The 19219-nt window shown below is 49.1% G+C and overlaps 1 protein-coding gene across 6 annotated transcripts in view; it reads right to left on the bottom strand.

Moving 5' to 3' along the window:
- Positions 1 to 15956: 15956 nt before the first annotated feature.
- Positions 15957 to 19219, bottom strand: part of Magi2 (membrane associated guanylate kinase, WW and PDZ domain containing 2) — a 1214245-nt gene continuing 1210982 nt past the window's right edge. For 4 of the 6 annotated variants that reach the window (XM_075955872.1, XM_075955873.1, XM_075955877.1 and 1 more), the window contains one exon: positions 15957 to 18634. In XM_075955872.1, coding sequence (XP_075811987.1) covers positions 18084 to 18634 — 551 coding nt within the window. In that variant the 3' untranslated portion in view covers positions 15957 to 18083. The remainder of the gene's footprint in view (positions 18635 to 19219) is intronic. The other 2 variants (XM_075955874.1, XM_075955875.1) reach the window with 1 other exon arrangement.

Genomic DNA, 19219 nt, shown 5'->3' with positions numbered 1-19219 from the left:
TTTTTGGCGAGCAACTGGCCTGCCAGTTTTTTATTAACCAATGAGAGCAATACATATTCGTAGTGTAGAAAAAGGAATGTTCCACAGCAAATGTGGCTGTGTGCTGGCTAGTTCTTCTCATCTTGACACAAACTAGAGTCACCTGGGAACAAAGGCACCTCGGTTGATTAACCACCTCCATCAGACTGGACTGAGGGCATGTCTGTGGGGGCATTTTACTGGCTAGTGGTTGACATGGGAAGACCTTGCTAACTGTGGGTGGTGCTACCCCTGGACAGGTGTCCGTGCTTGTATAAGGAAGGCGGATGAGCAAACCATGAAAAGTTAAGTGAGTGATCATCGTTTCTCCATGGTCTCTTAGCTCCTGCCTCCAGGTTCTGGCATTGAGCTCCCGTGCTGGCTTCCCTAAACAAAGGACTCTAACCCATGATCAAAATAAATCCTCTCCTGCCCAGTGTTAGTTTGGGCCAGTATTTAATCATAGCAACAGAGAACATAGAACAGAAGCCGTCACTAGGGATGTAAGATCTTGCTGTGATGTACCTGACCAGGTGTTTTTATACCTTGGAATAGCCTGGGGAAGGATGTGGAGGATTTTGAAGCTTTGTGTGCTTAAGGCCTAAGGGACCACTGTGGGAACTTCAAATATAATGGCAAAAGCAATGCAGACAGACAGTGGAGGCCTGGCTTGCAAAGTTTCTGAGGGAAGTTTGAGAGTTTCTTGAAGACTTTTGGACCATTGGAGTGTATTTTGAGTAAAAATAACTATGGTTTCTGGGCAGCTGGGTCTGAAACCAACAGCCCTGAATTATAACCTGTGCTTAACCGGGACAATAAACGTTAGCTGGTTGGGCTGAAACCCAGCTGTGATTAATAAGAGACCAGCGTCATAGAGGTTTTCCTGGGAAGTGTTTCCTCAGGGTCGGCACGCAGAAACTGTGGTCCAGAGAGGGCCATAGCTTCTTCTCAAGCTGGAAGCCAGCCACGGTAATAAGTAAGAGCCTCCCGCATAGCAGTGGTTTTGAAGGATTGAAGGGATCATGAGGGGCAGCTTGAGTTTGGCACTGTAAGGGACCAGGAGAGGCCATTGGCTAATACGCCATGGAGACCACAGTATATTAGAGATGCCAGAACCAGTGGCAGGGTGCATGGCACTCTCTTAGCTTTGGGGGGGTGGGGGTAGGGTCTCTGGAGGGAGAGGGAGGGGATTGGGAGGAGGGGAGAGAGTGGGAATTTGGATTGGTATTTATTTTTTAATAATAAAAAAGTAATTAAAAAAGGAAAAAAAAAAGGCCAGGCTACCTTCCCCCAGCAGTTGAATCTAAGCAGAAAAACTAAACCCAGCCCCTCCCCGTTCCTTACAGTAAGCTCAGCCCCTCCCTCATCCTTGCAACTAGCCTATAGCTTCACCTAGTGCCTGGCTCTAAGACTCCCTGCACCTCCATGTGAGGGCGCTCCCTAGTCAAAGAACACTGTTGCTCAGAGCTGGGACCGTTCCATCAATCCCAAGGAAAAACCAAGGCCGGAAAAGGAAGGCCAAGGCCAGGCTAAATCACGCTGTGTGGAACTTCCAGCCACCCCTCTGGAAACGTCACAAATTGGCGTTTGTTCAGGAGATCTGAAGGCTGGTTCGTTCTGCAGGTGCCGGTCCCAATGCCGGTGCTTGCAGGATCTGAAGGCCTGCCCCCTTCCGATGCGCTAGGCAGATACCTACACCTTAGTTTCTGCTGTCAGACGGAATCTGACGAAAGTGTTTCTTATCTCTTTCATTTTATCACAGTGTCGCTGCCCTTAGGCCAGTAGTTCAGTAGCGTTTCCTACTTGGTAATGTTTCTGTGCCTCCCACGCAGTGACTGGACGCTGCTGCCTTAGCAGAAAAGCACTGGAGGCACACAGCCAACCAGAGGGGCACGGGGTGAGAGGCCTTAACAGAAGCAAAGAGGAGAGGTTATCCGACCAAGGAAGAGACTAGAAAGGAACTAAGTCTCCGTGAAAGATGAAACTGGGTGAACAACATGCAGCCGAGAGTCAAACACGCAGGAGAAAATAGTGCAGACCTCCATACACTTCTGACTTCTTTTTCTTTCAGGACCCTAGCGTCTTAGCTCTGGCTAAGGCCGACCCGGAGCAAGGCTCCAGACCCTGGAGACTTGAGAGGCCCTAACAAGTGCTCCCTAACCTCCTGCTTAACGAAGGGGCGGCAGCACCTCGGACCGCGCTGGCCCTGAAGGCACAGCATCTTCCTCTCTACCATCTTAGGAGGCGTCCAGATAAACAGAAAACGATTTGCAGAGCAATCAGACCCAAATTCCCCTGCAGGCGGCACTTTTATGCCGCACGTTAATGGCGCTTGTCAACATCAGCTTGTCTGAGCTTCCTGATTAGTTCGCGCGCTCTGAGAAACTGCTTTGCCATACTTTGTCATTAGCGTCGCAAGTTATGTCATTTGGAGCCACATAAGGTGGCTAATGTCTTTTTTTTTTTTTAACACTTTATGCGCAGAGATTCAAGGGCCAAATCCTGGTGACTCAGAGACATGCCCGTGATTAACGATTAGTTGTAAAGAGTCTTAGGAGCGCGTCTGCACAGCGATGACGAAAGGCCCCGCGCCTCGGCGCTCTGCACTGAACGGGTCACTGGCTCTTTGAGCTGGCTCACTGCACCAGTTTGCAGCTGCTAAGGCAGGCGGTTCTGCTTTTTGCGTGACTCAGAGGAGGTAGGACAGCTGATTCGCCAGGAAGAACGATGTCAAATCCACAGTCCTCTGACCTGGGAGAAGCTCGCATGCTGAGAGGCTCGGTATTCACGGGAAGCAAAGGGGTGTTTTCTTGATCTGAACGAGGGTCCTGGACAGATTTGGAAACTGAGGTGCTACTGTGGGAAGCAGGTGTTTATTAAAGAATAAGCACACTATTGGGGAGATATTGTCTCGGTCTTGTGTGTGGCTGTGTGTATTCATGGCAGGAAATGTGTTTTTAAAATGCTAGTCAAGGGGATAGTGAGGTGTCTCCATGGTTAAGAGTGTCCACTGATGGTGCAGAATACATGGGTTCAGTTCCCAGTGCCCATGTGGTACACGCACCACCTGGAACCCCAGTTCCCGGGGCTCTGTCCCCTTTTCCTGGCTGCAGCATACACATGGTACATGCAAACTCATGCGCACGCTCATGCGCGTATACATAATGAAAAGGAACTTTAAAGCGTGAGTCAAGGCAGAGGCCCTGCAGAACGTCGCTCCGAGTGACAGCCATTTGCCCTCAGAATACAGCAGACGTCTAAGAAGCCAGACGCGGGCAGACTGCAGTGGCTCTCGTAACCAGTGCCTAAGCAGTCCCGCTACGGCAAGCTGGCAAAACTCAGCGCTTCCCTTTGTGACATCTTACCTCCCCGAGAGATGTGAGCAGAGCAAATTTCCTTCTCTGAAGAAACGGAGTTAGCAGTATGCCTCCGTTCCTTGGCATGGCAGCTGTCTATCGAGACCTTTGAAGGCGCTGGGGATGATATTTGGGGGGAAAGACGAAAGCCCCTTCCTTGGTGGAGATTTTCTTTGGGAGTTATGTTTCCTGAGCCTGGTTTCCAGGACATGGTGGAAAGAGAGAATTGATTTCTGCAAGTAGTCCTCTGACCTACACACACGCACACACGCACACACACACACACACACGAGAGAGAGAGAGAGAGAGAGAGAGAGAGAGAGAGAGAGAGAACATAAAAGGAAATAAAAATTTAAAACAGAAAATGTAATGGTTGTAAGTGCTAAGGAAATTAATTAGAAAATGAACTGGGCATGGTGGTATACACCTATAACTCCAGCATTCAGGAAGGCGAGGCAGGAGGATTGCTGGTTTAAGTTCAGCCTGAGTTATATATATATGTGTGTGTGTGTGTGTGTGTGTGTGTGTGTGTGTGTGTGTGTGTGTGTGAGATCCTGTATATAGTGTTATCTCAAAGAGCAAGGGAAAGAACGGAATAATGGTGTATCCTCTGAGAGCAAGGGGCGTATCAGTGTTCTGTTTCCTTATAATAAGTGACCACACACTCGGCAAGTTAAAATAGCAGGTGCATTTACTATCTCGCGGGCCTATGGGGCCAGGAGTTTAGACCCAGTTCATCTCTGCCCCGACTCAGGTCCTCACAGGATGCAGGCAAAGCGTCTGCCCACACATCCTCACTTGGAGACCAGTGCGGAGTTACCCTCTTCCAAGAGCACCCCCCTGCTGGCAGTTTAGTTCCTATGGCTGTGTAACTAAGGATCTTTTGGGAAGTTGTCCCCTGTGAAGACTACTCTCCGATCCGATGAGTCTCCTGGGTGCACTGACCCTCTCAAGACATGGCCACCCACAGCAAGGATAGGTCATGCTCTGGTCACCAGAACAGTCTCACACCATGCAGCATCTTTTCGAGAGTGTCGCTGTCTGGCTATAAAAACGTAGCCCATCCAAGAAAATAACATGCTGTTGTCTCTGACACTTTCTGTTTGTAAGGGACAAGAGACAGGATGATCACCGCTCTAGTTGGCAGCATGAACCCAGGAGAGTGGAGCCTAAAGATGAGGCGGACAAAAATCTCATGCGATAGCCAACTTTACTCAGAGCATCGAACGATTTATACTCTGAGGGTTAAGAAGAGAAATCTGAGTAAGGTGTTCGATCGAGCCACGCGTGGCCAAAAACATGTTTCTTTCCATAGAGACATGTGAATAACAACAGCTGAAGCAACCTCACTCAGAGAAACACACTCGAAGAACTGGTCTGTGCTTTGAAGAAACTGCGGTCACAGACTCTTGTCTGTTTTCTCGGCATTTTCTCACAAGTGCTCAGAATTCTCTCATGACTCCATTCTTGGACTGTGTTCTCACATCTGTCCCCACCCCCTTTTAATTTTTAAGAGCACGGTATCCAGAGTGGTTTTGATTTGAGATGTAGATAAGTCTAATTGTCATCTGTTGCATGCGTATCCTATGAGCAAGCAAGTTATAATATTAAAATGGTGGAATCACTGTGTTGTATTACTCTGTCACCAAGAACAGACATCCAGACTATGTCCAAGATACTTGTTGCATCTTACATGAATCAGAAAAATCTAGAGAATAGCTTGAAAAGAGACCCATATGGCTAGTAGTTCTCATATCTTGTAGAACCTAAGCCCATGTTTCCCTTTAATATGAATACAAATGTTATGATGTCCTATGCAAATGGGAAGCTGCTTAAATCCCAAGGAAAGACAACATGCAATCCCTTCTTCAGGTGGATGAATGAGTTTATTAAGGTCCCAAGTTCCATTTATAAACACAGAGTCATTAGTGAAGTAACTTTTCCCTTGGTGCGCAGGGCGTGAACTTGGCCCAGGTGGGCAGCCTTGACTTGTGATGATATGGTCACTATCTCCTTTTGCCCTTTATCTGGAGGTGACTTCCACTGGACCCTTGCCCTTGGCAAGTGTCCTTGATGGCCTGGAGCTGGAGGAGTGCACGGGGTCTCAGTGGATCCATCTGCAAGGACAGACCTTCCCGATTTTCTTCTGGAGAAGTAAAATTGAGTCAGGTTAATTCATCAGCTGCCAGACAGTCGCCTGACTGGAATACGGTGTCAAGACTCCCCCAAGGTCTCTTTCAGTCCTGTGACTCATTTCCAATGGAGTGTGAACGTCAGTGATCTGTAACTTGCAGGCTGGGACACCATCCTCTTTGGCTGTCTGGAGGCAGTGGACTCAGTTCTAGGGCACTGTTTCCCAAGGCTTTGGGGATTTCAGTCACTGGCCTGGGGAGTCTCTCAAGATGCAGCTCTGATCTATCAGGTGTGGAGCCCTCACTCCTAACAAGCTCCTAGGGGGTGGCAGGGTTGCTGGTGTTGCAGAATATCATTTTAATATCGTTACAGTTGTTTATGTGTTTATGCTGTGGAACGTTTATTCAATGATGCAAAGGTGTGTTGCATTCTTTTATGTTGCATTTGTTAAACTCTGTGAAGCTGGGTTATTTTGCCTGCCTAAAACACCTGATGGTCTAAGAAAGAGCTGAACAGCCAAATAGCAGAAGAAAAAAAGATAGGCAGGGCTGGCAGGCAGAGGAGCATTCTTGGAAGAGAGGAGAAGGAGCTAGAAAAGGAGGAGGGCGTCTAGAGCCAGTCACCCAGCTACACAGCCAGATGAGGAATAAGAAGCGAAGAAAAGACACACAGAAACAGAGAAAGGTAAAAGCCCAGAGCCAAAAAATAGACCAGTTCATTTAAGAAACGCTTACAAGAAACAAGCCAAGCTAAGGCCGGACATTCATAAGTACAATACACCTGCAGGTATTTATTTGGGAGCTGGGATGGGGGCAGGTGCCCCAAACTCAAGAGAGTCAAAGAATAAAAACAACTACATGCTGGTGCTAAGGCTTCTCGTTCTTCCAGGAGAAGAGGGGGGGCCAGAGAAGGAAGGGGACGCGAGGCTCTCACTCACCAGAGGGAGGAACCTGGGTGGGAAGGAGGCTTGAGAGGCAGGAGGTGGGTGGGACTCACATCACCAGAGAATCATTCGGATGCCTCACTTCTTAAGCATCATGACCAGGTGACTAAAGACAGAGTCATCCCCCAGGGTCCCTCCACCCGTTCCTGTGTGCCTGCATCCTGGGTCACGGCTTTATGTTTTAAAAGACCTGAAGCTGATTATACCCCAAACCTCACCCAGCTTTTACCCCACATTCCTTGATGATGGCACTGCTCAGGGGAAAACAGTCTCTCTCTCTCTCTCTCTCTCTCTCTCTCTCTCTCTCTCTCTCTCTCATTTGTTGATTCAAGATTAAAAAAAAAGGGCTGGGGAGATGGCTCAGCAGTTAGGAACATTGGCCAGGTCATCGTAACAGCAAGGTTTGGAGCCCAGCGTCCAGGTATCAAGGTGGGCATCTCTTGCAGTCTCCTAACCCCAGAGCTGAGTGCTGCAGAGGCCCTGGCTGCTTCCCAGCCTAGTTGAGAAAACATGGGCTCTAGATTCCAGGTGGGAGTGAGAGAGGAGGGAGGACCTTTGGTGTCCTCTCTTGGCCTCTGTGAATGCACAGAAGTGCACACACACAGACACAGTGCACACACTTTTTTAAAAAAAAAATTTAAAGACGGGACCACACTTTGTAGCCCTGGCTGGCCTGAAACTCACTGTGTAAACCAGGCTGACCTTGAACTTGTAGAGATCCATCTGCTTCTACTTAAGTCTTGGGATTAAGGGCATGTGCTACCATATCAGCCACAAATCTTTAAAAAAAGGTATTTAATAAGAGTAGTAAAAAAGATTTAAAATAGTGAATTCACATCCAAAGACTGAGTCTTTAGTAACACATTTTTTTCTGATGGGAGGGTCAGCAGAGAACAGACCATGAAGGTCTTGAGTCTTGAAGTCACACGTGAAACCTGAGTCACTCAGCCAAAGCGCCGAGTGTCCGGCTTTGGTGTAGGCTGCAGGACTGGAGCTGGCTAGAATGGCTCACTCTAAAGTGTTTGCATTCCAAGGCTGTAGATACGAGTTGCAAGAACACGGGCAGGAAACCAAATGACAGGGGTGTGCATGTATGTGTGTGGTGTTCATGTGGTGTGGGCACGCGCATGTGTATGTGGCGTGTGTGGTGGTGTGTGTGTGCATTTATGTATGTGTGTGGTGTGTGGGTGGGGGTTCGTATATGTGCATTTGTGTATGTTTGGGGTACCTGCATTGCAACGGAGAAGCAGAGGGAATCTGGACCACTTAGGCTATGAACTGGCAAGAAACCATTGCACGCTTGCAGCAAACACTCACAGGGGGCCGGCCAAGCTCAGCTAAGGAACCTGACCAGCTGGACCCAATGTGCTAGAATTTAGCCAAGGGTATTAGTGGGAAGCCTCTTTCTCTGGAGTTTGAACAAAGAAGGCTAGAATAAAGCCTGCTACCATCACCCTGGTCCTGACTTTTGTCTTCCTGAAACAGAGTTGAGACCAAGTCTGCTTGGCTCCTCCTGGCTCCAAGGATGAGTCCAAGCCTGCACACAAGCAAGAAACATCCAGAGGAGATAACTACGGGGTTTGCTTTGGAAGAGGCACCTGGATGAGCCCCAGGAACTAGCTTTCATCTCAAGTGGTGCTCAGAGAACAGCAGGCTCCTGTGCCAGGGTTTTGTAGACACAGCTGCGAACTGGAGAGAATGACAATCCACCACTCTCACCAGTGAGAGCCGCTAGCAATACCCAGGGGCAACTGCAATTGGATTTGGAGCAGAGTCCAATTATAAAAGCATCCAGTCTTCAGCAAATATTCACAAAGCATTGGCAATTCCAGAAACACACAACTCTTCACTTCTTGTCTTGGAGCAGAGGGCCAATAACCTATAAGAATAAGACAGTGTGCTAACCCAGCACTTGGCTAAGAGCGTTTATGCTCCCGTGTGAAACCTGGAAAGTCCATCTGAGCCTCTCCCGAGAGGCTGTGCCCCCAGGGCCAGGGCTCTGAGTTCTGTTGGGCAGCAGAGGGCAGTGGCTGGAGAAGGGCCGGGAGTAGGAATCACCATCACGTAGTCGCCTCTGATGCCTCCTCGGTGGCTGGAATGTTATTTACAAGAATCTTATTACTAATCGCGTTAGGGCCTTCTGCCTAATTAAAACCTATCAGTGAGACCAGCTGTGGTGGCATCCACTTGCAATCTCAGAGCCTGGAAAGCAGAGACCAGCAGGTCCCAGGGGATCCCTGGCCAGCCAGTGTCTGACATTCTGTTACCTTCTTATCTCCTTGAGTGCACACGTACACACACACACACACACACACACACACATGCATGGATACATACATACATATATATATATATATATATATATGGACACAAATGCACACACATACACACAGACACTCATGTATACAGATGTATGCACACATGGACACACATGCATACATGCACATACACGTGTGAACACACACACACACGCACACTGCACACACCCCTCAAATGTCAGCAGCCTCTTGCAGCCTTCTGAGCGTTAGCCCGAATCCTGGACAAGGGCTTTTACTCCCTGTGCGATCTATGCTCTGGCTCTCGACCTCATGCCCGGGCACACTCTCTGGTCCTTCGCATCCTGGGTGACTGGCTGCTCTCAGGACCCCTCAGCTGTGCTCCCCAGGCTCTCTGTTCCTTCTAGACAGGGCCACTAACCATCACTCTGCCTGGGTTTGGAAGGTTTGCCAGACCGTAGTATTCAGCTTTAAACCCGAACGTTTCGTTTTGAGTCTTTGAGAGTCTTTGGTAACCCTGGCTTCAGGTCTGGACTCTGCATGTCTTTCTATGGGGGTGCTGTGGAACTCAGTGACATCCCTCACTTTCAGCAGAGGCCCAAGTTCCCTCTTGAGAAGCTTTCCCCTGCCTGACTCCTTTCCCCACCTGGTGCCCGCCCCGATATGGCTTGTCTTCAGTCTCTTGGCACACTGTGCCCTTGAAACCGGCACCCTGCTGACGTAGCTCACTGCTGGAGTCCCAGCCCCCCTGGGTGTCCCCGCCTGGAAACATGGCGTTCCTGGCTGCTTCTGCTCACATTCATACGCTTTCCCATTCGCAGCGCGGGTATCTGTGACGACACCTGGGGGTCCTTTACTCCATCAGATTCCGCTAACTTATCCTCGACTGTTCTCGGTCTCAGAGATGGCTGTGTGTGCCTCTGTTTTCAAAGAGAGGAAATGGAGTATTTCATGTGCTTTGGGCATAACTGCTAGCTAGTCACCAATAGTAAAAGTAGAGTCCCCGGATGCGTGCATACTGACCTGCGTCAGAGATGCTCATGCGCGTCTCTCTTGCGTGCGCCGTGTGATAACCTGTTTGCGTGTTCTCAGCCTTGTCTTACAGCAGCTTCATTTGCTCAGTCGCTTCAGGGCACTTTAAGGGCATCTTGGGGTTGGAAGTACAGTTGCAGAAGCAAGGATTGAAGTATTTTCCTTCTCTTGGTGTAGCCCTGGTTGTCCTGGAATGCCCTCTGTAGACCAGGCTGGCCTTGAACTCAGAGAATACCTATCACGTCGGTCGGGATTAAAGGTGTGCACCACCGCCTTAGTGCCTTGAGAATTCTTAAGTAACTCAGACGCAGTGAGAAATAGACCCCGAGTCTTACTTTCCTTTGCCTTTGAAAAGGGTGGTTGGATGCCTGTGGCATACAGTGGTCTCTCTTTTGACGCACGCTTTCTTTCTGTTATGGATATTTTTCTATTCAGATCCTTCAGTTTAAGAACATGCCACCGTTTGAATATCTTGTTACGGGCTGGGAAAATGACTCGGCTCTTTTATTTTATTTATTTTTCCTGATAGCGCCAATGTTTTAGGCAGCCACATCTTTCCCCAAGCTTTGCTGCCTTTTGCAATGTGCAGTCTGATTTCCTTAATTCCCTTCCTTCTTCAGCTAAGAGCCATTTTTATCAGGTGACTTCAGAAGGGCCTCACATCGGAACTGTACCCCCTGGGGACCCTCTGGCGGTGTTCCCTTCTCAGTGGAGTTTTCCCACGACCCACCCACACCTCTCACCCTTTCCTCAGGTTCTTATCTTCAGCCCCTGGCCCTCCCTTCCTGCTCAGAGAGAGGCCCAGGGGTCAGGCCTCTCTCTCCATTGGCCTTTCTTCTTCTCGGCTTCAGACCTGGAAGCTGTGTGTGGGGATTCTTTGCAGGTGCGTGACCTTGGTTCGTCTCATGGCACACAGCCTTTTCAGTCTAAGAACTTTTCCTAGTCCCATCTTACCTGGTGTGAGGACCAAATGGAAATAGTCACGAGGTCCTGTTGGAAGGGTTCCGTCGCTGTAACTGCAGTCATCCGAAAGCCATGTAAGCCCTCCTGTCACATGCTTGGCCCTTAGGGCCGCCAGTGCTGCGGTACTGGATCAGGTCTGCACAGGTGCCCATGAGTGGTGAAGAGCCATCCCAGGGGCACCTGGGAGTGTATCTCCAGCTTCTGACATCGTACAGGTAAACAATGACTTTGTGTTGCTGCTTGCTGCTCACACGATGGTATTTCCAAAGAACATCTACTCACCGGCTCTATAGAGAGCATTTAGACCATGCTCTACGGCTGCCGTGGGTTGATGGCAAAGGTTTTAGTCCCATAGCCTCTACCTGCTTCACCCCTGCTTCTGCTGGCTCCCATACTCTCTACCTGCTTCACCCCTGCTTATGCTCGCTTCCACACTCTCTACCTGCTTCACCCCTGCTTCATCTCACTCCCATAGTCTACCTGCTTCATCCCTGCTTCTGCTCGATCCCATACTCTCTACCTGCTTCATCCCTGCTTCATCTCACTCCCATACTCTCTACCTGCTTCACCTTTGATTCTGCTCGCTCCCATAGTCTCTACCTGCTTCACCCCTGCTTCATCTCACTCCCATAGTCTCTGCCTGCTTCATCCCTGCTTCTGCTCGCTCCCATAGTCTCTGCCTGCTTCACCCCTGCTTCATCTCACTCCCATAGTCTCTGCCTGCTTCACCCCTGCTTCTGCTCGCTCCCACACTCTCTACCTGCTTCACCCCTGCTTCTGCTCGATCCCATACTCTCAACCTGCTTCACCCCTGCTTTCGCTCGCTCCCACACTCTCTACCTGCTTCACCCCTGCTTCTGCTCACTCCCACACTCTCTACCTGCTTCACCCCTGCTTCTGCTCGATCCCATACTCTCTACCTGCTTCAACCCTGCTTCATCTCACTCCCATAGTCTCTACCTGCTTCACCCCTGCTTCTGCTCGCTCCCACACTCTCTACCTGCTTCACCCCTGCTTCTGCTCGATCCCATACTCTCTACCTGCTTCACCCCTGCTTCATCTCACTCCCATAGTCTCTGCCTGCTTCACCCCTGCTTCTGCTCGCTCCCACACTCTCTACCTGCTTCACCCCTGCTTCTGCTCGATCCCATACTCTCTACCTGCTTCACCCCTGCTTTCGCTCGCTCCCACACTCTCTACCTGCTTCACCCCTGCTTCTGCTCACTCCCACACTCTCTACCTGCTTCACCCCTGCTTCTGCTCGATCCCATACTCTCTACCTGCTTCAACCCTGCTTCATCTCACTCCCATAGTCTCTACCTGCTTCACCCCTGCTTCTGCTCACTCCCACACTCTCTACCTGCTTCACCCCTGCTTCTGCTCGATCCCATACTCTCTACCTGCTTCACCCCTGCTTCATCTCACTCCCATAGTCTCTGCCTGCTTCACCCCTGCTTCTGCTCGCTCCCACACTCTCTACCTGCTTCACCCCTGCTTCTGCTCGATCCCATACTCTCTACCTGCTTCACCCCTGCTTCATCTCACTCCCATAGTCTCTACCTGTTTCATCCCTGCTTTGGCTCACTCCCATACTCTCTCAAAGTATCTACTTTGTATTTCTCCAACATTCATTTAAATTTCCTAACTCTGTGACTTTAGTTAAGCTGCTCTTTATACCTTTCTGCCTCTTAAAGTCCTAGGTATTCCTAAAAAAAGGCCAGTTATCCAGGACCTCTTCTAATTATGCAAACATTGGGTAGAAGTCTGCGTTCTGGGTTCTCTTTGCCTGTAATGTTTCAACAGCCTAAGCAGTCTTTGATGAACTAAATGAAGGAGGTTTATCTATGAGTGCTTTTTTATCGGCATGTAGTCCTGAAGTAATTCTAGATCCGATTTCATTTTTGATTTAGCGTCTGTAGCTCTCTGAAAGGTTCCATGTAGCCTAGGCTGGCCCCAGCATCACTATAACACCGACAGGCTTTATGCATACAAGGTAAGCACCCCCCCATGTGGCTGGGCTACAGCCCCAGACCGATATATGCATTCTCTTTTTAAAACTCTACTTGTTAATTTTATATTGCATGGGAACATGTCAGGAGGTCAGGAAACAACCGGTGTTCCAAAGCCAGGACTCTTCATTTAGGCAGGGGAATCAAATTCAGGTCTTCAGTTTGGGGGCAAGCCACTTTACCTACTAAGGCGTGTAACCAGCCCTTTCTTGAGTTTCTTAACCAAAATTTCAGTGTTGCATGGATGCTTTAAATAGAAGTCATTTTAAATTTCTACCTGCATGTTTGAAACCTCCTATTTATGGGAAAAATTCTCCCATATAATTGTCGATTAAAGCCAGGCTTTGTGATCAAGCCCATGCTTCAGTCAACAGAAAGACCCTGTTTTAGCCAAATTACACACACAATATAAAGTCTGACTTGGTTTTAGAATTCAAATAAATGTGTTTGCTAATTCTTAACCTGGAAGATTGGGTCCAGGATGAAGGAAGACGCATTCCCCACTGCTCTAGGTGGCTTTGCTGGTTGGGCGTACCCTCATACGGGTTGCTTCCTTCAGCCGTCTCTTCACAGTGCTCTAGAAGTGTTCCTACTACGCTGTGACACCGAGGTTTGGATTGCAGGTTGTGCCAGATCTAACCAGCAAGTAGGGGCAGGGAGTGCAGAAGAGCAGAGTTCCTTCTGCCCAGGGCCCTGCGTGCAAGCTTTGTACCCCCCGGATATGTGTTCCATGGTGTGAAGCCAGCTTAGCAAGGATGAAATCGTAAAGATGCCTTTCAGTCCTTCTACGTGGTTGAACATCCTTTGTTAGGGTTTGGAGAAAATCATTAAACTTTATTATGATTTTTATTATTGTGTATATAGGATATATGTATGTGAATTAAGGTTTGTGGGTGCCACAGGACCTTGGGTGCCACAGGATCACGGGTGCTCTAGGAGTGCGGGTGCTCCAGGAGCGTTGGTGCCACAGGATCACGGGTGCCACAGGAGCACAGGAACACATGGAGCCCGACTTTCTGGAGTTAGTTCTCTCCTTTCCCCGGAAGTTCCAGGGTTGCCAGGCTCCTAAGGTACTTCCACCCACTGCACCATCCTACCTACTCGGTTTTAGGACCTCTTCCTCCCATTTTTGGGATGTCAAAAGTCCTTTTGTGGTCTTCCATAGTCTCAAAGGCCGTTTCTCCAGGAAAAAAGAAAACGAAACAACACTCCATCAAACTCTATGCGACCCTCTGTGGAACTGCCTGCTAACCTTCCGCAGCTGTGCTGGGGGCAGACTTGAGCATCCGCAGAGTCCCTGATAGTTAAGACTCATGGGTAACACGTTCCAGAAGGCCCAGCAAGAGTTCTGTGTAATTCTAGGGTGTTACTCTACTGTTTATCCACAAATGCGTACAACCACAGCTATTATTACGAATAATAATCATAATCACTGCATATTTAATTGGGCCCTGCACGAGCTCAGTGTGATTCTGAACCTATGGTTGGACAGAGTGTCCTCACTTTCAGATTTGGAGCGCATCCTTGCGGTTTTACCGGCAGCGGGTCTGGGATTTCACCATCTGATCAATCTAGAATCCTGCAGTAGAGATGCCATTTGATTGTTTTTGCTGTTTACCCCCCCCCGCCCCCCGCCTCCCCCAAAAACCAAAAACCAAACCAAAAACAAGGGTGGAAAAGATGCAAATTGGGATACGAGCTTACACAACTGGGGCAAACTTACTAAGAATATAAAGTTCCAAACAATTATCAGATCAGCCACAAGCTTTAGTCAACTGGCTCTCAGCAAACCCGTCCTATGGAGAGGATGCCGGGCTTGTTGCTGAACGGAGAGCCCTTGTGCTGAGCAAAGACTCCGGAAGCTGTTCCAGGTGAGCCACAGGCTTCTCTGCTTGGGGTCTACACCGTCCATTGCTTCCAGCCAAGCCAGGGCTTCTCTGCCTCAGGTGCGCCCCATGTTCCAAGAAGGCAGTTGCCAACTGGCGGACTGGAGGCCAGCTGCGGCCTGGAATGGGGGAAGTGTTGTCAGGGTCACATTTTCATCTTCTTGTTTACTGGTTTTTAAAACTGTAAATTAACCTTGTCAACCATGAGAACAAGACAAAATTGCACGTTTTCAATCGCTTGTCCTTCTCTTGAGAAACCGAAAGGCTCTTCTATAGAGAAAGTGTGTGTTTATTCTGTGCTGGCCGCTGCCTTGCAGGCTTCCCTGTCTGGACTCAGAGGCCCTTAGCTGAGTCTCTCTGTGGGCTTGGGCAGTTGTTCTCTCACCCTCTGCTGGCTGGTGCCTGCTGCTCTCACCCACGTTTTTTGCCTCCAGCTTTCCTTCTCTCTGGGCTATGATTTGTTATCTGTTGTTTTCACTACACTACAAAATGTCTGCACTACATTTTGGTAACTACATTAGTTTCGCAGATCTCCTGCCTTTTCTGCAAAACCTGGAACATTCTTGCATTTTCCTGTAACAAGCTCTGTGAGTTAATTTGGTTTGTTTGTTTCTTTATAACCACTTTAACTTTTCTGAAAGCGTGGCAGGTTTAGATTTCAAGTCTCCTACTGAAGTAACTGGGAAAAGTCCCTGGAAAGTCCCCGAAGGTGTAGGTGAGACCTGTTCCCTTGGATCACAAACCGCAGGACCGACCCTCACGCAGAACTTTCTTTCCTCACGCAAGGCAAGAGCCATGATTGTAATCAGCCGCTGGTTTGGGATGTAAACGCTGCTGCTGTGTATGGTGACTTTTGCATGCACTAGAGAATGAAAAGGAAACGATATGACGATATCTACTGATGACCGACACTGTCATTTTTTTCCAATAAAGGATTTAGGGGATCAATGTAGCAAGCAGCAGAAACAATTGCCAGCTCTTAGAGATAGAAAGGGAAAGCCTGTTCTAACTGGATTCCTTAGTCTACTTGAGTCCAAAGAGTCTTTTCCACCTGTTGCCACTGCATCCATATGAGGTCTCAAAAGAACTTTGATTTGGGGAATTAACATTTTTTATACTTCAGAAATCTAGAGGGGAAAAAATGCAGCTTTAAAAAGGGGGGGGGGAAAAGGAGGGGAGGATGGTGGTACATAATTTGAATCCCAGCACTTGGGAAGTAGATGCCGGCGGGTCTCTGAGTTTGAGGCCAGAACAACAGAGAACCCCTATTTTGAAAAGTCAAAACAAACAAACAAATAAATAAAACCTCTGGTCCTTACTGAATTAAAATTAACACACAGTTTATATAGTTGGAAAAAGAAAAGTTTTTTTTGGATATATATTTTATTTGACAGTATTTTAGAATATCATACAGTAAACAAGATTTCTGTAAAAGTTAATTTATCCATAGTGGTGCGTTTCATAAAAATAGTTGCTCACTTACAGTCTTTCTGTGACTATTAATACATGGAATTATATTTATAGAGATACAGCTGTACAGGGTAAATTCACAGCTAACACTACACAGAAGGATTATTGGGAATGAGATTTAGATGGTGTGCTGTCTTCACAGGTTAAGGATTACAGCCGCATAAAGCGATTGCTGCACAAGTCGTAGCTGTGAACTGTGCGCATCAGAGTCTATGCAAGCGTAACCTCCGTTGTTTTTCTTTTTGTGACGTGGAAAATAAAGGTCAGAAGATACAGTACCAGGACGTGCAGCTACACTACAGAAGCATTGTCCGAAACCAGATTCAATAAATTAATGGCAAACTATACTGGGTTTCTAGGCCAGGGGAGAAAGACGAATTGAGATTAAACCCGAAGTAGAAACCACTACATGTGTTTGTGCTTTTGTTGATGATGAATGGGTTTAATTTTGGACATTACTTTTACAGGCTGCAAGACCCTTCACAAGAGGCTTTTGACCTTACTAGCTTGTCAAACACCATCCCTCTGTCGGCGGGGAATTAAACTCGGTGGTGCTCAGGTGGCAAAGAGAGGGGAGACTCACTCACCTGGGACAGCTTTTCTGGGTGACCAGGTGGCATGGATCTGAGTTCCCCTTTTACCTACTTGACTACTACCAGCACAGAGGGACGAGGAGTCTTATTGGCTTTGGAACTTGTGAGAGGGGCAGACTATGGGAAGGGTTGAAGCCTCACTCAAACAAAGCACATTCTGCCTCTTAATACGCACAGCTACAATAAGGGCCAATGGATAACTAACGTTTGAGGGTTTTACTGCGGGGGGCACCAGGGAACATGAAGGATCGTCCAGGGCTGTTAGTGCAGTAGAAAATGTTGTACAAGGCGAGAGCAAATCAAATGCAAGCAAGAACGGAAAGGAATGCCAAAGGACTCATGTTCTTTAATGAAAATAAATTAGTTATCATAACGCTTTTAATATTAGAGGTTCATTCTAATTTGAGAAATATAGGACAAATGCTTTGCCAAAAGTGCCAAGGAAGTAATGATAGAAGTCTTAAAATAAGACAATAAAGTAGGTAAAATAGAACATTGCTAACAAAGCAGCTACCTATCTCTCTGCGTCCGGCATGACAGGAAAGCCTTTTCAGGAAGGAAATGCAGCGTTGCCAATCTCGATGAAACAGGTCGTGGTCTTCTGCTTAGAAAACTCATATTTTAGAGGAAAACCAATTAAGATCTACGAGCTAACCTGCAAAATTCTGACTTACGGCAAACTGTTCCCTAGGATACAATTTTTTCCCCCTACCACTGAAAATGTACAGAAATGCGACTTGATCACAGAAATGGCAGTAAAAACGGCATCCCACCGGTGAATTCACTAGGTATCTAACATCCCGCAGTAGGCAGGGAACGGTGCTAATACCGTTGGTAGATGCCGGGGGTGAGCCATGGAAACGTCATGGGCGAACAGTTCTGAATGTTTCAAAGAAACCCTTTAACCCCTGTCTAGATATGTCAAGAACGACTTATTTACAACACTTTAGATCAATTAAAAGATATAATCTTGTCTCAGTTTCCACTTGCTCCGTGCAGTTTGATTATTTTTTTTTAAGGCGATATTCCAGTTTGTGATTGCTCTGAACTTGTCCAGTTTCTTGATATAGTTTGGATGACATCCGAAACCTTCATGCAGTGGGGGGGACTTCTTTTTCTCTTTTGAAACTAAAGCTACACCGCACTGTCTCTCTGTGATGTTTGCGTGATTTTGGTTCTTCCGTAGCTGCCAAAGCTCCCACCATGGAACCAGGGGGGCTTTAGGATCAGTTTAGGTCTGCGCGCACCCCTCGCCGTGCCGCCCACGCGCGTCGCACGGCCCACCGATGCTCCCGGGCCTCGGCGTCTCGCGTGGATCTCTGCGTGTGACAGTGAAAATAAATTAAAACGCCGTGAGACGGAAGCCGGGAAGAGTGGCCTGCGTGGAGGCGCCTGGGGGCCCCCTCATCTGCCCGCGGCCGAGGCGCCGGGCTGCAGGGCGCCTGGCAGCTTATCCGAGCCTGGCACCTTCCAGGGCCCCGGCGCCACCGCCGCCGCCTTACGCGCCGGGCCGCCCGTCGGGGGTCGTGGTGCGGGGCGGGATCCCGGGCGCACGCCCCCTTTGGCCTCGGCCCCGGGGCCCTCGCGCCGGCCCCGCAGCGCCTCCTTCCCGTCGGCCGCCTCCGAGGCGGGCCTGCCGGCCTCGGGCCTCCCCTGGCCGCCGGGCGCCTCCTCCAGCTTCGGGCGCGCGCTGCTGCGCTGCGGGCTCGCCGAGCGCTCCCTCTGCTCCCCCAGGCGCTGCTTCTTCTGGCCGCCGGCCGCAAGCTCCTTTGGTTTCCTAACGTCGCGTTCCCTTTGGCTATCCCAAGTCGGGTCTGGGCCTCTCTGGGGGGAAGGGTCGGAGGGTGGGGCTGGATGTGATGGAGAGAATGGAGAGAGGATGTCTTCGAGGGAGACGCCTACTTCCGGCAGGCCTGGGGCGGCGGCAGCGGCAGCGCTCCAGGCGTGGGGTTCGTCTGCGGACACGAAGCACAGCGTTAGGGCGCGCCACGGCCCCTGCTCCAGCTCCCCACCCCCACCCCCGTCCGAGACCCGGGCTGGCAGCCTGGAGGCTGTTCTCAGGGGCTCCCCCGCTAGCACCCATCACTGCCAAGGGGGCAGCCAGCCGCGCCCAGGGATTCTGCTCCCCACCCGACCCCGGCCTGCATCGGTGCACAGGGTTCAAGGCACAGCTCGGGCCTAATCCCTTCGCCTCGGTCTGGGCTAATTCGGTGTCAAGTCTAGCAGGGACACCGACTTGACAATAACCAATGGCTCTCAGCTCCATGGTGGTTATGAAACTACACATCGCCCAGTGGCCCTGGCCAGCAGCGGCGAAGCGGCTTCTTTTGTTTTTAGCAGCACCCAGGGATTCTAAGGGAGATGGTTAAAAGCCAGGATTTAAGAGTCTGGCGAGTGATTTTTCTCCACCGTTAGGTGTCGCTCAAATCATAGTTCTCAGCTATTGCCTGACAATTTTGGGATTTTGGATTGATTCCTCAGAAAACTATCATTACTCTTTTGCCTGAAAAAGAAAATCATTGTCTTTGATTTTCTTCCTT

This window comes from Microtus pennsylvanicus, chromosome 22 (assembly GCF_037038515.1).
Source record: "Microtus pennsylvanicus isolate mMicPen1 chromosome 22, mMicPen1.hap1, whole genome shotgun sequence".
NCBI classification, from domain to species: domain Eukaryota; kingdom Metazoa; phylum Chordata; class Mammalia; order Rodentia; family Cricetidae; genus Microtus; species Microtus pennsylvanicus.
The sequence above is the reverse complement of the archived record's forward strand: the minus strand, read 5'-3'. Positions and strand labels throughout refer to the sequence as shown.